This window comes from Pteropus vampyrus, unplaced genomic scaffold (genome assembly GCF_000151845.1).
Source record: "Pteropus vampyrus isolate Shadow unplaced genomic scaffold, Pvam_2.0 Scaffold17, whole genome shotgun sequence".
NCBI classification, from domain to species: Eukaryota; Metazoa; Chordata; class Mammalia; order Chiroptera; family Pteropodidae; genus Pteropus; species Pteropus vampyrus.
Window position 1 is genome coordinate 2,894,445 of NW_011888798.1, and position 18,983 is coordinate 2,913,427.

The 18,983-nt window shown below is 33.4% G+C and overlaps 1 protein-coding gene across 1 annotated transcript in view; it reads right to left on the reverse strand.

Moving 5' to 3' along the window:
* Positions 1–18,983, reverse strand: part of ARHGAP15 (Rho GTPase activating protein 15) — a 592,609-nt gene that overhangs the window by 454,648 nt on the left and 118,978 nt on the right. The window contains exon 7 of the mRNA XM_011354472.2: positions 15,915–16,004. Coding sequence (XP_011352774.1) covers positions 15,915–16,004 — 90 coding nt within the window. The remainder of the gene's footprint in view (positions 1–15,914; positions 16,005–18,983) is intronic.

The window sequence follows — 18,983 nt, forward strand, 5'->3', positions numbered from 1 at the left end:
ATTCAGAAATATTTCTAACAAATCTAACAAATTCATATGCTAAGTGAGCAAACATAATAAATGTGAATTAGCATCGTAGACATGTCATTTCCAAATCCTGTGTTTTTTAAAAGCAATCTAATTACTTACAATGGTAACTACATGCCACATTTAGTTTGCTGTGTTTTGGGTTCCAGCAAAATTAGTAAGATTTACCAATAACAATTAAGTATTCTACATAATCCAAGCATTAGTTACTTTCTTAAATCTTGCATTTAAAAAAATATTTGTTACTTTCTCTAATCATTGAAATTTTCACGGTGATTTGATTTGTGTTACACTGGAAAAAATAATTCTATTTGACCTTAGAAGATAAACATGTGTTATCAAAATGGCATTTTATATGGAGTGGGAAAATTGATTTAAAATAAACTGTGCAACAAGAAACATAATGGAAATAAATGGGAAATAGTTGAGTGTTATTTAATTTCTTAAACATAAATTAGACATTTTTGAAAACTGCCTTTTTCCAAGACTTTGGAGTTATATTCAGTACTGTGAAAAAGTAATAACTGAAAACACAATTTCCGAAATAGCTATGAAAAAATATTTAAAATTTAGACTTTGATGTAACTGAATAACTTTATTCTCTGTTTTACAACAGTTTCTGTTTCTGAAGTTAACGTAACACAGGTTTAAAAATAATAAATGTTATTGAAAAATTTAATTTAATTAAGGAATTCAAATAAATTTTTAATCTAAGACAGAATAGTCTTAGTATCATGTACCTTTAACGTGAATATATTATGCTTAACACTGGGTTTAATTATGTAAAAAAAAAAATCCAGAAAGAAATCAGAGTTAAACCTCTTTATTACATATTTTGGGAATTAAAAAGAAACTAAAAATTATATTGATGAAGGTAAGTCTAGGAATCACATGTTTAGTCTACACAAATAAATATTTTCTGACCTGGAATAATAACAGCACTTTCTATGTATTTATTTTTCAAAATTGAAGAAATGGTTAAAATATTCCAAAATCCAAAGCAACATGGATTTTATGTTTCTTTTTCTTAAATAATTTTTTATTTTACTTTTTTTAACATGGAAGATCATTTCTAACTTACAGGAAAAGTTTTTTAAATACCATTTACAACAAAAATATGATAAATATAATTTTCTTAGGTCATTTGTGAGCTTTTCTATCAGTGGCACAGAAATCAAATTTCTTTCCTTTCTTCCAGAAATTCTTGAAGTGCCAGAACTTTTTGGCTATCCTTAAATTTTCCAACAGTTTCTCTATCTGCTTGTATGTCTTACAGCTTAAATTTGGGATTAGAATCTCTATAGTGGCTGCCTTAACAATAATCTGTGACAACCTTGGATTCTGTTGGTCCAGACTATTTTCAAAAATAGCATAGATATGTAATATTCTCTTATTTTTAAGAAGCCAAGGAAGATACTGTCTTGAAGACTCAGAAGATACTGTTCCATGACCATTTACTGTCATTTTTTCCCTTTAACTTTTTAAGACAAATTATGTTGCCTCCACTTAATTTTGCAAAAGCTTTGGGCTTTCACCCAAAGTGATTCTAAGACTCTGGTATGGTTCTGTGTAACCTGGCATCTTTCCTAAAAGTTAACTTTGTTAGGCTGCTATTTCTATAAAAAAACTGAGTAATAGAAAAGATACATGACCAGATAAAATGGCACTACCTGCACTTTCTCTACAACCCTATCAGGAGCTAGTAGTGCTTGGTAATTATCAGAATCTGATACCACGAATAGGGGTTCCATAACCTTTTAGAAGGCCTTTTATACTGGTTGAACTTTCAAATATGTCATCTTTTCCCATAAAATCAAGCCATTGAATTATATCCGTAGACATATTATTTGTATCAATTAGCTATTGCTCTGTAACAAACAAACCCAAAATTAAGTGGCTTAAAACAACAATCACTTATTTGCTCACAATCAGGAATCTAGGTCGCATCTAGATGTTGGCATATAGTGATATGACCACAAATCTTGGACCCCCATTACCAAGTGAATCACTACATTGGGCAGGATCATAACTTACCAATGACTTCAGCAAGTCCAAACTATGGTGCAAGCTCCTTGACTCTAGGGCTATATAACTCAGAAAAGTCAATGAGGAATTAGATTTATAATGTTGCTGTGGAGTCTGTGGCAGGTTATATAATAAGAACCTTATAAGAAAGGGCTGCAGGCTTTTGGAGAAAGCCTTTGCCTCCTGCAGTAAAGAAATCTTCACCAACTGAAAAGGAGTTTCTGGCCTATTACTGGATCAGAGTAGGAGAATGAGTATCTGATCATGGGACATCAAGTGACTAACTTCAGCTTCCCATGATGAGCTGGATATTGTCAAATCCACTGAATCATAATATTGGGCAACAGTCCATTGATGGAAATGCTATGTTCAGAATTTGGCCCAAGTAATTCCAGAGGGCCTAAGTAAGTTACATGAACATATGACTCAAACTTCTATTTCATCCGTCACTGTTATGCTCTGCCTCTCCCTGAGCTTGGCCTCATGGGGGTTCTTGAAAGCCAGCTGATGAAAGATGAAAAACTTCATTCCTGATTCATGACTAGGTCACTTCAATATGTTAGTGAACACCAAACAACATCAACAACAACAACAAAAAGAAAGAAAGAAAAAGGCCTGTAGCTGCACCATAGGTCCACTATGGGGTGATCTTGCAGGAAGGCGGTGAGGAGAAGGATAAACCATCACGCAGAAAGAGATATAAAAAAAAAACAACAACTTGATTTGTAGAGTAGCCTGAGGTAAAGATATAGACTAATTTCCAGAAAGTGGAGAGTGGCTCTGCTTGTTATTCAGAGACCTAGAAGGTGACTGTTGGAAAACTGGAAATGAAGGAGTCTGGCAAATATCAGTGGACTCCTAGGAGGGGGCACAGAACCTGCAAAACTTTGTGTCTCACCTTAATGTCTTAATATCTACCAGAGAGTAAGCCAGTATACCAGATGACTGCATTGAATTCTTCTAGTCTCTGTCATTAGTCACTTGGAACTTGCATAGTGTGCCCACAAATGGAGTGTCCATGGTGGCACAGATGGAAACTATGCACAGACCCAATACCATGGTTCCCTGTCACCAATGCTGACATAACTTCTACCACTGCTGATCGCTCAGTGTGTCAGTAGCAGAGACAGACACCTGAATCCTTCGAGGACACCAGCCAGGCACCTGATGGCAAATTGACTATATCACACCCCTTCTATCCTTGGAGGAACAGTGATTCTCCTTGGAATTGATATCAGCTCTGGACATGAGTTTGCCTGCTCTGTCTATGGTGCCTCTACCTGACTCACCATTCCATGGTTTTCAGAATACCCAATTTAGCAACATGGGGTCATTCACAATGTTGCCTCAAATCAAGGACGTGGTAGAAACACAGCCCTGGGCATATGATGCTGGAATCCACTCTTCTTATTAAATAACACACTATTTGGATGCAATCAACCTAATAGAATGATGGAATGATTTCTTAAAGTCTTAGTTAAGGTAGAAGCTAGGGAACAAGACCCTGTTTAGCTGGGGTGCTATATTCCAAGATGCAATATATATTATGAATCAATATTAGATACATGTCACAGTGTCCCCAATGCCTAGGATACATGAGTCTAAGGGCTAAGAAGTAGAAACAAGAATAGCTCCTATAATAACCCATTTGAAACATTTATGCTTTTGACTTTTGCAACTTTGGCTCAGCTGGATTAGAAATGTTTGTTTTAGATTAGGGGGAAGTTTGCTTCTAGCAAGGATTAGTAACGGCCACTGTACTTATAGCTATGACCATTGCTTGGTAACCATAAAGACTTTAAATGTGGACCAACAGGCATATAAAATAGCTATTATACTCATGAGGATAATTGGCCATAGTAAGGTTGCTCCTGTACAAGGGGTATAGGAGAAATGATTGAGGAACTCAGAGGATTCACTGGGATGTCTTTTGGTGCTTCTATGCCTGGTGAGAGCAGTGAACCATCAATTGCAGCAAACAGAGCCTGGCAATGTCAAAAATTAAGGACTCAAATTTGTTGGGTATGAAAGTCTGATGCACCTCATGAAGCAAGCATACAGACCACTTACAGTCTTGACTGCAGGTGAGGAAAATCTAGAATGAGTGGTGGAGGCAATAGATGATGATTATCAAATATGGCCTCAGGCACAGTTGCAGTGGAGGAGTATAGTTTTTTTCCCACTAAAATGTTTATATTAGCTCTTTTGTAGGGATCGAGGCTAGTCACCACCTTGAAGATTCAGCAGTGGATTTGAATTAACATGAGATATAAATCAGTTTGTGTATTGCAAGGAATAGACAGCACCAGATATTTCTCGTGTCCTGCCTTCTGTCCTTTTGGTATTATTTATTTACTTCTTTTTTTATTATTTATTATTATTTATGCTTACAGCACCTGGTCTTCCTAGGTGATCTCCCATCTAAGTACTAACCAGGCCCGATCCTGCTTAGCTTCCAAGATCAGACACCCTTGTTCAAGGTGGCATGGCTGTAGACCATGGACCGTGGCTCTACTGGGCCACGAACCCAGGACCTTCTGTGTGTAAAGCAGATGTGCTAACCTCTACACTATGGAACCATGTCCTATCCTTTCAGTTTTAACTGTGATTCCAGCTGCAACCGGTGTAAACAGTTCTGTGTGGGCTTCAAATCCTTTTGTACTGATTGTATCTTGCCTCAAGCATGCACTGCCTATTGTTCACTTTCTGCCATGTATATTCTCTGAATCTATGGAGTAAAGTACCTGAAAAAGCCTCCTTGGCACACCCGTGCATGCACAGCCTGAAAGTCAAGATGATTATCCCATCCTAGAGAGAACCGTAAACCAAACCAAATGGGTGAGAAGCCAGTACTGTCAATCCTTGGTTAGAAAATTCTGACAAATGTCCTAGCCATTCTGTGACCCACTCAAAAAGGACACTTGTAAGTGCCTTTTCTTCTTCCTATGCTTTATTCTTGTTAGTTCAGAATTCCTGCTTTCTGGGATCACTTCCCAAATAAACTTGTTGCAACACAATCCCTAGTCTCAAACTTTGCTTTGAGGGGGGACCCAGCCTAAGCTAGAGACATATATGGCAAAACTATTTGCTTAAACAGATTTCAAAACTAGCTCCCTATGAAAGGAAATAATCATTCCTCAACTGAGATACAGCTGCCACTGTCATAAAATTTAGCATTAAAACAAAAACAAAAACAAAAACAAAAAACATCGAATGCCCCAGTATATCATGTAGCAATTACACAGTAAAGAATTTAGGGTGACTTCGTTCATTACAGTATGTGAATGATTGTCCTAAGTGGGAATTTAGTGTCAAACAGCTATAAAAGTTGCCAAAAAACAGATCTTATTGAAACAAACATTAGCAACTTATGACTACAATCTGGGGTTACATTGACCATAGCTACTATCTCTATTTTGGGTCCATTAGAAATCACCTTGGGTGGTGTCCAAGTCAATTATAAGAATAATACACTTGAAATTTTATACTGATGGATGAAAAGGGGCATAATCATCATCAATTTTACTTTATTTATAAGATTTCATTGTTATTTTTCATATCCTCTTCATAAATAGAAACAGAGGTAGGGAATTGAGAAATCTTCCTGAGGAAGATTAGTGATCTGCTTCTATAAGTCGAAACTGCATGTTTTGAGGAAGGAAACATTTTAAGTGGCAAAACATAGCTGGTAACAAGGGTAATATCAACTACGATTTCACAGAGTAAAAATTGTAACCAAGAATTTAAAATAAAAGCCCCAGTCTTACTTTAAAAATAGACATTTACAAGTTTTCTTGCAAAAAATAATATCTGTTTGATATTATGATTCTCCAAGTTTAGTGCAATGGCTTTTTGTTATCTTACTTTTACTAAATCATAAGGTAGTTTAATGATACAGGTAAATATACACTAGAAGCTGAATATTAACTATGAAATAACATTCCTGAGAATTCAGGATTAAACTTCAATTTTCCTCTTGGGGAAATTTTAACATGTTATCTGCTAATAATCTTCAAAGACTTATAATCTATATAAATATTCACTTTATGGATCAGGATTTTCTTTCTATACAATGAGACATTCTACAGTTTTTAGAAACTTAAAGCATATACTGAAATTGTAAAGCTTATTTTATTGGTTCTGATTAAAAATGTGTTAATACAATGATGCTTAAGAACCATCAAAATTTCTTAAATTATATTTTAATGATTTCATTTTGACAAAAAGTGCACCATGAGTTGAATAATATTTATTTAATTTGTAAATCCATGAAGAAAGATGACTTCATAAGTCTCTGAGTCATAAACAATTAATCAAAGTTCTTCAACACAAGTGAATGACTGGGAAGAAATCTAGTGTTTTAAAAAACCCTATACATTTTTCTCCTTTGACACTCTAAATCATGTTATTTCCAAATTCAAACTCAGTGAATGATAACTTTAAAAAGTTCATGTTTGGATACAAATGAGGGAACATAGCATCTCACATATATTCTTACTTAAACATTACTCTGTGTTTTTAGATTCAATAAACACTCCTAATATTTGACTACATATTTATTTATTTGCTAACAAAATGAGTGTTGATAAAATTCATCAGTCAACAACAGCCAAAAGTAACTTCTTTAGATAAGCCAAGGAAAATATAAGTGCCTATTTAGGACAAAGATATACAAGTCTGTCATTGTCTCCCTGAATCCTCCCTTCTACAAAAGGACAGAGAGAAAGGACTGCCATCACATGAATGACATCTAGGACCAGGGGATCTCACGTTGATATTTTATCACATAAGAAAAGCCCTCCTTTGAATATATCGCCAGAGTACCCAGCCAAATTGTCAGTAAAGTCAGTGCTGGAACACCAATGAGCCACCAGATGGCAGCAATGCTTTTATGAATAATGCAGCATTATGTTCAGTCCATCTAAGATTTCCTGTTAATAATAGAACAATCCTACTTTAGTAAAAGGACAGATTTGTTCATAATAAAAGCAGCCATTTTTTTCATGTCACTAGTTATATTTTTTAGGGTTTATTTGCTTTCTAGTACTGTTTGCCCTTCCCACCCCCCCCAAAATATTTATTTTCTTGCACATTAAACATTAAATTGCTGTTGAATTTCATTTTGATATTGTGGTAGAAAATGCCTGTGGCTTGAAACAAATATTTTCCTTTCTGATGGACAAATAACATCTGTGGTTGTAAATGTTCCAGTGAAGCTGTTAAAAGACACGGGTTTCATATAATTTCCTGCCACCCTCATTGGTGCATCCTACACATCAAAAGAGTGTATTTATAACCTGTTTCCACGAATTGATTTCAAATCTATCATAGATCTCGAATATCTGAAGCATGTCTTCTACTTGACCATGGGTGAGAATTTTGAAAAATGAAGCATTGCTTAGATTCAAGTTCGAAAAGAACACTATCAAGGTCTAAATTATTTGTAAAAAAGAATCCTCAATATCAGTGTTCTTTCCCTTTTGGAGCTGTTAGTAGCAATTTGTTAATTTTGCCACTGTAAAGTTTTTGCTTTTGCACATGTTCACCAAGGAAGTCAGATTATTAAATTCTTCTAGTGCTGGAAATGAAACATTAGGCAAATGGGCAGGACTAAGGCTAAGTATCTAATAGCTTTCTACTAAAACGAAATTCACCTAAGCCCTCAAAGTGAATGTTCCTTCCATGGTCGTCAAGTCATCTCATTTTGATCTATTATCTGAAAACAATTCTAACTTCCTTCCTAATTTCTCTCCAACCTCAGGCATTTCATTTCATTATTTCACTTAGGTCATCTCTCAACATCCTGTTTTGTTAAAATAAAAAAGATCAGCCTCCTTTCTTCTTCAAATACTGAGAATCCTTGACTGTTCTAGAGTGTTTTAAAGCCTTCCTTTTGAATATTTATTTTCTACTAAATTTTGAGTAACATGTTTAACTCAGATATTGAGAGATTTTATGCATAGATTCCACAAGTGGCCTCTGCAGTTCTGTGTAAGTGTTGGCATTTTCAATCCATCTTATACTTAGTTTTTTTTTTTTTCTTGTGTTCATTTCAAGCCTTTGTTTATGGATGTTTGCTTTGTTATTTTCTTATACTGCTTTAAACATTGCTCTGAGGTTTGAGAGTTTTGCTCACCACTGCCCAGATTTTTCTCCTGCTCAGTGGCTTGTGGCATATAAACACTGTGAATATATATATTTTTTTTCTCTTGCCTTCAGATTCAGCCTCATTGCCTTATGTTTGCAACTGAATGGCATTGGCTATTTATCTGCCAGTGATCCTATCCTATCCAAAAGCTCTCAATTTTATTTCACCCTGTGTCATCCTTATGGACAAGCTATAAAATGTGATACCATTTACTGGCCCCATCTATTATGTACCAGTTTTAGGGATTAAATTGTTCCTTTTTCTGGAAGAGGCTTGTTTGCTATTTTAAAAAATCATACTCAGCATGATAAACATGGCTGCTCTCTTTAAAAAACATAAAATTAGAATTTTGAAATAGATATGAAAAAGAGATCTGCTGGTTTGAATGTCATCTTGCTAGTACCAAGATACTATCTTCTGTACTTTACAAGATGAAAATTACAAATGGCAAAACCATAACACTTGATGATTCTGCTTAGATCCCATGAAACGCCCTTGGCAGTGTTTGCTTTTGCTCAGGTAGGGCATGTGGCCTGAAGTCCCAGGTTTAATTCCATGTATCTCTGTTAGCCTCACTCTGGTTCTGTGGATATGGGGAACTGCACAGTTAGCTCATGCATGGCACAGAGGCCATCACACTGGTTTACCAAAACATCAAGAAACAGAGTATGTTCCATGAGATGAGGGGGTTTACATTGTGATGTCGATAAATGAAGAACAGCATGTTGCTTTTAGCCTGTGTCAAACTAAAATCCAGAATTTATTCGCAATGCATGACTCTTATCTTTGAGCAAATGATCTAGCTATTCCAGAAGGCAGTGTGAAGCGAGCTAATCAGTGACCTAAACTCATTAGGTCATATGTATACATCCTTCTGCTGACATATTAGAAGTATAGGAAGCCAAGCTGACATTTTCTTTTTTTTTTTCTTTACATTTTTAATTTTGATTTATTTTATTTTATTTTGGAAATTAAAAATCTTGGTTCCCTTGGCTAATTTGGGACTTTTTTAAATATGTCTATTGTCAATCTTTGCTGTCATCCAGCTTTGGATGACATTCTACTTTGATGATAGTTCAAAAAGAAATGAATACAAAAAGATAGTGCTATACCCTTTAGTAGTTAGTGTAATAAAAAAGCTGTGCAAATGAATACATATGCTCATAGACCACTAAGGTTCATGGAATCATCAGGCAACATACACTGGCTATTGTTTTCTCTAATAATATACTCAATTTATCAGTGTCTTAATTCTATACTTGAGATTATAAGGATTTTTTTAAAGAGAGCTTTATCGTTCTTTTAAAAATTAAACCAGCAACAAGGCAGTGGTGCTCCCAAGTAACATGGTCTAAAGTAGACATGTTTCACTGAAGGAGTGTACTTTCTAGCCATCAACTTGTTTTTGCTTCTTCTTTCATCAGTCAGGCTAACATGCTCTGTAGGTCTCACCTTAGATTCTTACAATCAATTTTATTTCCTACCCCTAGGCTCTCTCCTTTGCAGTAAATCTTAAGCACCCTTGACATTAATATTCCTAAGTCAAAGCCTCAATTATAAAATTATATTACTTCATTCATCAAAATTCTTCTGTGCTATCCCACTGGCAAAAAATGAAGCCAAAATCATAAAAATAATCATATTTCTTTCTCTTCAATAAAAAAAAGTATTATCCTGATATCTCAGTAGGAGAATAAAAAGAGTTCCGTTGTTTCACTTTCATTTTTCGGGCATAGTTGCTGTACTTGACTCTAAGTTCCCTTAGCAAGTTGCTATCAATATCTTGTTAAAGGTTTTTAGGGCAAAATGCTTTTCTTAAAGTATTAACTGGGATTAGACATCAATTAATTAACTTACATTGATTAGATTCTATATTAACTACACTATTTATAAGAATAGAATATTAAAAATAATTTCAGTAAGATTCAAGGACACATATTCTTAGTTAAACAACAAATGAAAAGATTTTCCCATGGTGTATTAGCTCTTAATCTATTGATTAAGTTCACAAGGCAGTACACAGAATGGAAGTGGAGCAGAATTCCTGGATTGTATTTCACAGATGTCTACCTCTCCTATTCAGATGCTTCCAAATCCACACTGAAATTTCTCTCAAAGTGTTGTTGGATGATGTGCTTTAGTAGATGAATAATAATGCCGGGTTGTAGCTATACTAAAATGAGTCCTTTGGAGTTCTTTTTAATAAAGGATTGCTTTATTTTAACATCAGCACAGGTGGAGAGTAGGTAAGGTAAGGACTGTTATCTGTTATTTCCTCTTTGTGAAAAACTAAGTTGAAGGAGAAATTTTGTTCTGGGTTCTACATAAAGATACAAGTGGTATAGCCAAAACTGGAGCACATGTCCCCAGACTCTTGTGCTCTCTCTACTGCACCTTCTAAATGATGGATGAGTAATCGGTAGATAAAATGATTGGGGACAAACTAGAAAGCAAAAAACAACTGTATTAGATATTAATGCTGCTCTTACTCTGGTTTATTTTTAATGCTATGCCTTTTAAGATACTGTGAGTAATTCTCTGAAGTAAAACCAGCTTTACTTGAAATCTAATGCATATATGAATGTGAAGAATCATCCTTTTGCATTTAGTCTAACTATAAGCATTGAAAAATGAAAGAGAAAATTGGTAAAAGCTCAAATTTATTTAAACCACCACTTTTAGCTGAAGAAAATGGATAAAAGCAAAATACCAGTAGTTTTCCTTTTGGCTTAAAATGACATTTTCCAAGATGTTATTAAATTATCTTCGCATTAATAAATGTAAGCAGTACTTAAACATTTTAAGCTAAGACATATTCAGATCAGGAAGAGCAATCAAATTATGTTTAAATGTAGAGCATATCCATGGAAAATATTACATGAATATGTTTAATATACATTATAGCCAGAAGACTCCATCCAAAATCAGAAAAGTAATGCAAGTAATGATAAATCTATTCTGAGATTTGCTTTACTTTTAGGGACAGAACCTGTTCCCATGAGATATTTTTAAATATTAAAAAAGAACCTCAAATCCAGGAAATTTGATTATAATTTTTGTTGAGGTTATCAATTGGTACTGGTGGAGGAGAATAGACTTTCATCTTCTTGAGTCATTTAATTTTTTCTGCCTTTCAAGCAGGCAATAGATACAGTGCTAATCAGCCATAATGCACACATAGTAGAATCATTTTACTCGAAGCACGTAATCGATATATGAACCCACTGCGTGTTCATGGGTACATTTTTTTAAAAAATGTTATTTTAAAGAAAACTCAGAAAAAAATGAGGCCTACTCACGGTCTGGATCTGAAAAAAGATAAACCTTTAGAGTAAAAATTATTTAATTATTTTAAATGAGTAATCATCTACTTACTATCTTATATGTTGTAATGAAAAGAACCAAGGAAACCATATTTTTCTTATTCTTTACTCCCTATTTACCAAAGTGATTAGAGCTGATTGATACTCTGGAAATCATCTTGGAGTACAGAGCCTATATTATGGAAACAAATTCCTAAAATGCTTTATGACAGTAATTTTTTTTTACTAAAAAAATGCAACTCTAGCCTTAGCAGTAACCACTGAATTAGTTAAAAGGTATCTGGTCCTCTGGTTTAATACATATAAAGCAGTATGGAATATAGTCTCTGTCTTTGTATTTTCTTTGGGGAGACAAAAACTAATTTACATGACAGCACTAAAGAATATTTAAGTGCTAAATTAAATGGTATGGAATTAATTACAGTGCTTGGGACCATCGTATATATAATAAGGGGGCAGGCCGCTCCTTGGAGAACAGGAATATTTTATAGATGTATCATCTATCTATTCCATAGCCGTGTCATGAACTCCCTTTCCCCCGACTTTCAAAAATATTTTACTCAGAGAGCCTTGTGTTCAAAGGAAGGAAGAAAACATTAGTAAAAATTTTCCTTCAACTTTGAAGCAGAAGATATTAAAAGTTAAAAAATTACTGATTGTTTTAAATTACTTTGCAGCCATTTTCTCAGTTGAACACCCTATTGCAAAGCTTTGTAAATGACTAATGTTATCTTCGAGGAAAAGGAAGAAGGGACAGAAGCAGTGCTTGTGTTACAGAGGCTGCCTGACAATACTGCCAACCTTTAACATGGTTTTATTTAGTTATTACAACTATCTCTCTGTAAATGACATTTAGGATTATTTAAGATTATGTTGTAATCCTTTTAATCCTTAGTGCTTTAAATTTCAGGCTAAACACCGAAGAGCAAACTAGCACTTAGCAGAAATGTTTAAAACATGTGATTTGAACATAAATCTTTTTATGCACTCTTTCCCTGATGAAAACCTAGTGTTGCTCTTAAGTTAACTAAGAAAACTCGTACCACAGCTCATTACAAATCACTTGCTTGTTAAATGCTTTCTCAAGCTACATCAAACTTGTGATGGTCCTCGACAATTATGCTAAATGCAGAATTAAATAAAAGTTCGCAGCAGTGAACATTTACTAATTTAACTTCGAATTTGTATGACCTTTAATAAATACAAAGTGTCTTTCTGTGTTTGTGTGTATGTGTGGCAACGATCACCCTATATTCTAAGGTCAAGCTTAGGTGTGGGTATATACACAGACACATATACATTATATACGCATATTTTTATACATTTATACTTTTTAAAAACATAGTATCATTTGTCTATATTTAACTTATTATAAAAGTTGCCGATGTTTTTTTAAAAATATATAATTTATTATTAGAAGTACAAATTAGGCCAAAGACTGTCCTGTTATTACTTACTCAGACAATGACCATCAATCACTGTGATTTACTGAGAGTTGAGTACCAAGCCTTAATGCTTAACTAACGTTGTCACTGGTATGTTACCATGTACCAATCAAATAAGATTGAATCGACATCAAGAGTTAAATAAAACTTTGACTATGAAGGAAATGTGACTTTTAATACAAAAAGAAAATGAATAACTATATAAAAGTACAAACCAAAAGAAATCTTTCCTTTTCTTTTTGTCACAAATGTGTGCTTCTGAGTCTTTCAAATATTATCTCAAGCACGTAATATTTTGTTTGTTTTCATATTCATTTTAAATTTGACTTCTCTACAAACACTGCAATTATGTAGCATATAATTGCTAATCCATCAACTTTTAAAAAACAGATTTCGAATTCTAAATTATTTCTAATTTTGCTTTCCTTTGATTTTTCTTGAACCAAAAATCTCAATAGCCATTTGATATCTGTAATCTATAATTCATAGACTGAGATTGAACACCAAGCCTAATTCAAACTTGGCATTCTAAAGCTATTTCTGCTGTAGCTTATCAGCTGAAGCTATGATGGTCTTTTTCAGTCAGGAAGAAACACTTCATTATTCTGTAGGTAATGAAACCCTTGCACGCACACATTCAAACACCGAACAATGTCTTACTACCAAGTTTTTGAGATATAATCATGTTTATTCTGATCATTTGAGAGTTAGACCAGCTAAAGTATCTAATCAAATATTGATGCAAGTCATCTAGATTCAGTTCTCTGGTCAATCTTTCCCAAAGCTTTCTTATTAACATAACTATAAAAGCTATTTATATGGTTCCTCTCAAAAGGCTCACTCTCATAGTTTGTATCTGTGGATACATATTAGTAAATTTCACCTAAGCTCATGTGTTTAGGTGATAAAAAGATTTCAGCATGATGTGAAAATCACGTGATTCACCCCAAAAAGAATGAAGCAGGAAATGAAATCTGAATCTTTCTTTAGCTTTCTTCACAACATCCTCATAATAACCTGTTGTTTCTCTAAACTAAAAAGTACAATACTAAAAATTATATAAACTGAATATAAGAACACTGAGGTCCCGTGAGCTATTCGGGTACCTTACAAACAAAACTAGCTGGCAAGAATGTCACCTCTACAAAGCTACTAAAAGTGAAAATAGTTTTTAATATATTTGGAAGCACCTATATTCAGAAATATAAAAAACAAGTAAAAAAAATATAATGAGAGGTGCTTAGCCATATTCAGAAAATGTTAGGCTGATATGTATCATCAGTATAGGCGGTTCAAAGATATATCTATGTTTATTATGTTTATAGCTATGTAAAATTATACATAAATATTTTTAATATTTGAGGCCCTATATATATCACACATACTTGACTATCATCTTCTTTTGTAATCTAATTTAACTCTTCATAAGGTTAACAAAAAGAACTGAAAAAGGCTGCCTTGGACCAACTCTAAATGTTTCCATTGTCTAAGAATTATATTGATGCCAAATTTTCATGTCTTTATTTTATAACATTGGTGATTAGGATGCTAAACTCACAATACATAATAAAACTAAACCACTTAATTCGCCCAATCCAGTTCAAAATGTCTCATACTGATTATGTAGGTTGTCATAGAGACTACGATTACAGCCTCTAAATTTTGTTACTGAGAGCAGACTAATAAAAAGAGTAAGAAATTGGAAGACAGGACATATCACTGATCTACAATTCTTCACTTTAGAAAAAATTTATTTTTCCATCTTGATCCTGTAAATTCACATTCTAATCACTTTTGGCTTTAATCTTTTGATTTCTAGGCAAGTCTGTTTAGTTTTCTTTCTTTTTTAGTAAAAAACCATTAATATGTCAAAAAATGAATATCTAAATAGAATGATGTTAGAACCTCCCAAAATAATTTATTCCAGAATATGTTGAAATTTTTTTTTTTAATTAACATGGGTCCAAATTATTTGGATAAACCTGAAATAGCTTCTAGAAGATGCAAAACAAACTAGAAACCACTTTTTGTTCTTGCCAGGGACCTCAGCTAGACTTTCTCACCAACTTATACTTCTAGGAGATACAATATATTAATTTCAGTGATGCATTTAAGAATAGAGCTGACTTGTCTTCAAGGGTCAAAATGGTCTTAGATGGCTTAATATATTAATTATAATAATCTAGTTCCTTGGATACTAAATGATATAAATCATAAAATATACCTATAAAGTTATTGGTTACTTTGGAAATATAAAAGTGAATTAAATCTCATATGACTATAGAAAAACATCAACCTCCATAATCTAAAGTTATTAATTGCCAAAGAGATTTTAGTAACGTCATCTGTGAAATATTAAGTTTTCCTATTTCTTTTTTTTTTCAAGGATTTCATCTGGTTCTTTCCATTCAATGAAACATGATTGAAATTATTAATCACAGTTATTTTTTTCCAAAAAAATTAAATTATGTAATATGAAAAGGTCTAATTTTTATAGCTGGTCACCTCTCTACATTCCCCAAAATCACACTGGTTAACATAATTTATGACTAGGAGGCAGGAATGGCAATGAATGCAAACAGTTTTTCATAATTAGTGTATCTTACTTTATGTACGTCTGAAAATTCTACATTAAATCTATTTAAGTCAAACATTCTAGGTTTGAACCCCAAACAACTAGCAAATACATTGCAAATTCAATGACTTCTGGTGTAAAATTAATCAACACACAACATATATTTTGTGTTTAGATACCAACCAGTCATGAGGGGAAAACAACAAAACCACTCAAAATTCAACAAAAAAGAGAGGTCAGTTTTTCGCCATGACTTTCCCACAACTAGTTGCATCTGAAAATGCACATGAAAATATCACAACAAGGTAGTATTATTTTTATCCAAAAGACCTCAGATTTAGAAGGAATAAAAATAAATTGAACAGTCTTACTTGAAAGACATTCTTTCTGCTTGATTTTTCCTTTGTCCATTCAATATGTGCTCCACACAAATCCACAGTTTCTGGTTTGTGCCCAGTTTTCTGTAAACAAAAATGAAATAAGAATAAAAAGCATACAACATTGGTGACGCATGTCAGGAAAAAATGAGTTTATTGAATTAGCAGCTATGCGTATTTATAATATAGAGCCTTTTTTTTTTTTTTCAGTTTCAAACAGATATCTGAAACCTCATGTGTTCTCTATAGCGTTATTTACAATAGCCAAGACATGGAAACAACCTAAGTGTCTGTCGGTGGATGAATGGATAAAACTAACGTGATATCTATGCACAAACACAGTGGAAAAGTATTCAGTCATTAAAAAAAAAGAGGGAATTCTTGCCATATGCGACATGGGTAAACCTTGAGCTTGTTAGGCTAAGTGAAGTAAGTCAGATAGGGAAAGACAAATACTGTATCATCTCACTTATATGTGGAATCTAAAAAAGTTGAACTCATAGAGCGGCTACCAGGGGCTGGACAAATGGGAAGATGTTGATTAGAGTACAAACTTTCAGTTATAAGATAGGTAAGTTCTGGAGGTCAAACGTATAGCATGGTGAAAATAGTTGACACTGTACTGTATACTTGCAAGTTGCTAAGAGAGTAGATTATAAATGTTCACATCACACAGATACACACACACACACACACACAGAGGTAACCAAGTGAGGTAGAGGTAACAGATGTGTTAACTAACCTTGATGTGGTAATCATTTTACAATACATACATATATGAAATCATCACATTATACACCTTAAACTTATAGTGTTGTCAATTATATCTCAGTAAAGCTGAAAAAAGGAAGAAACAAATTTAATATTTTAAGTGCTAACTATCTTTTAGAAGTTCATTTTACAGACTTTTAAGACTATGCAATAAGTATATGTTTATTTGTATTTAATAAATTTAATTTAGACCAACTAGATTATAGCATATGCTCCCTTTTACACAGTACAATGTGGGTGTTAAGTAAAAGCTGTTTTTATTTCTTTAATTCATAATAATCAATTAATGGGACTATCATCTATACCTGCCTCTTCATATTTTTATTAGGTTCAAATGAATCATACTTATATAATTTTAAATTTGCATAACTACAAATATTAAACAAAAATTTTCCAGTTTGGGAAATTTCTTTACTTTTTTTAAAGAAAGTGATGCCATATTTCAGATTCAAAATATTTTCATGTTTTGAGCTACTCTAGGTTTGTTTATAGATAAATTCAGTACTTTTCTCAATTTTTCTTTTTTTAATATGTCTTATTTTTCAATTATAGTTGACATACAATATTATATTAGTTTCAGGTGTATAACATACTGATTAGACATTTATATAACTTACAAAGTGATCACCCTGATAAATCTAGTACCCACCTGACACCATGCATAGCCATTAAAATATCGTTGGCTATATTCCTTATGCTATATTTTACATCCCCACGACTATTTTGTAACTACTAATTTGTGCTTCTTAATCACTTCCCCTTTTTCACCCACCCCCTCTAACCCCTTGCAACTGGCAACCATTAAAATGTTCTCTGTATCTGAGTTTGTCGTTTTTGTTTATTTTGTTATTTATATACTACAATAAATGAAATCATATGGCATTTGTTCTTCTTTCTCTGACTTACTCCACTCAGCACAATATCCTCTAGGTCCATTCATGTTGCAGATGGTAAGATTTCATTCATTTTTATGGCTGAGTAATATTCCATTGCATATATGTACCACCCTTTCTTTATCCATTCATCCATTGATGAACACCCAGATTGATTTTATATCTCAGCAATTGTAATAATGATACAATGAACATGTGGATGTACATGTCCCTTTGAAGTAGTGTTTTGGGTTTCTTCGGATAAATATCCAGAAGCGGAGTTACTGGGTTCTTTGTCTCTTGATATAGCCTTTGTCTTAAAATCTATTTTGTCTGATATAAATATTGCTACCCCAGATTTTTTGATCGTTTGTTTTAATTTTCATAAAGTATCTTTTTCCATCCCTTTAATTTCAGTCTGTGTGTGTCTTTCGATCTGAAGTGAGTCTCTTATAGGCAGCATATGTAAAGTTCTTGATTTCATATCCATTCAGCCATCCTGTGTTTTTGATTAGAGCAAATAATCCATTTACTTTTAAAGTGATTATTGATAGATATGTAGTTACTGTCATTTTATTGGTCACATTTTTAATCTTTTTTTTTTCCTTCTTCTTAAAGAAGTCCCTTTATAATATCTTGCAATAATGGTTTGGTAGTGATGAACTTTTCCAGTTTTTCTTGTCTGAGAAGCTCTTTATCTGTCCTTTGATTCTAAATGATAGCTTTGCTGGGTAATCTTAGTTGTAGGTTCTTGCTTTTCATCACTTTGAATATTTCATGCCAATCCCTCTGGCTTACAAAGTTTCTGTTGAGAAATCAGCTGATGGTCTTATGGGAGATCCCTTGAAGGTAACTAAGTGCTTTTCTCTTGCTGTTTTTAAGATTTTCTCTCTGTCTTTAACCTGTGGCATTTTAATTATGATATATCTTGATGTGGGCTTCCTTGGGTTCACCTTGTTTGGGACCCTCTGTACCTCCTAAGATAGTATGTCTATTTCTTTCACCAGATTAGAGAAGTTTTCCATCATTATTTCCTCAAATATTTTTTCTGTTTCTTGCTCTATCTTCTCTTTCTGGTACGCCCATGATGCAAATGTTGATATGCTTGATGTTGTTCCAGAGGCTCCATAAACTCTCCCTTTTGGTAATGGTGGAGGTTCTTCTTCTATTTGCTGATCTGCTTGGGTGTTTTCTACTATCTTCTAAATTGCTAATTCAATCCTCTGCTTCATCCAATCTATTGTCGATTCCTTCTAATGTATTCTTTATTTCAGTTATTATATTCTTCACTTCTGACTGGTTCTTTTTTAATGTTTTCTATCTCCAGTTTTATGTTTCTTATCTCTTCGTTGAAGTTCTCGCTGAGATTATTGAGCATCTGTATAACTAGTGTTTTGAACTCTGCATCTGACAGATTGCT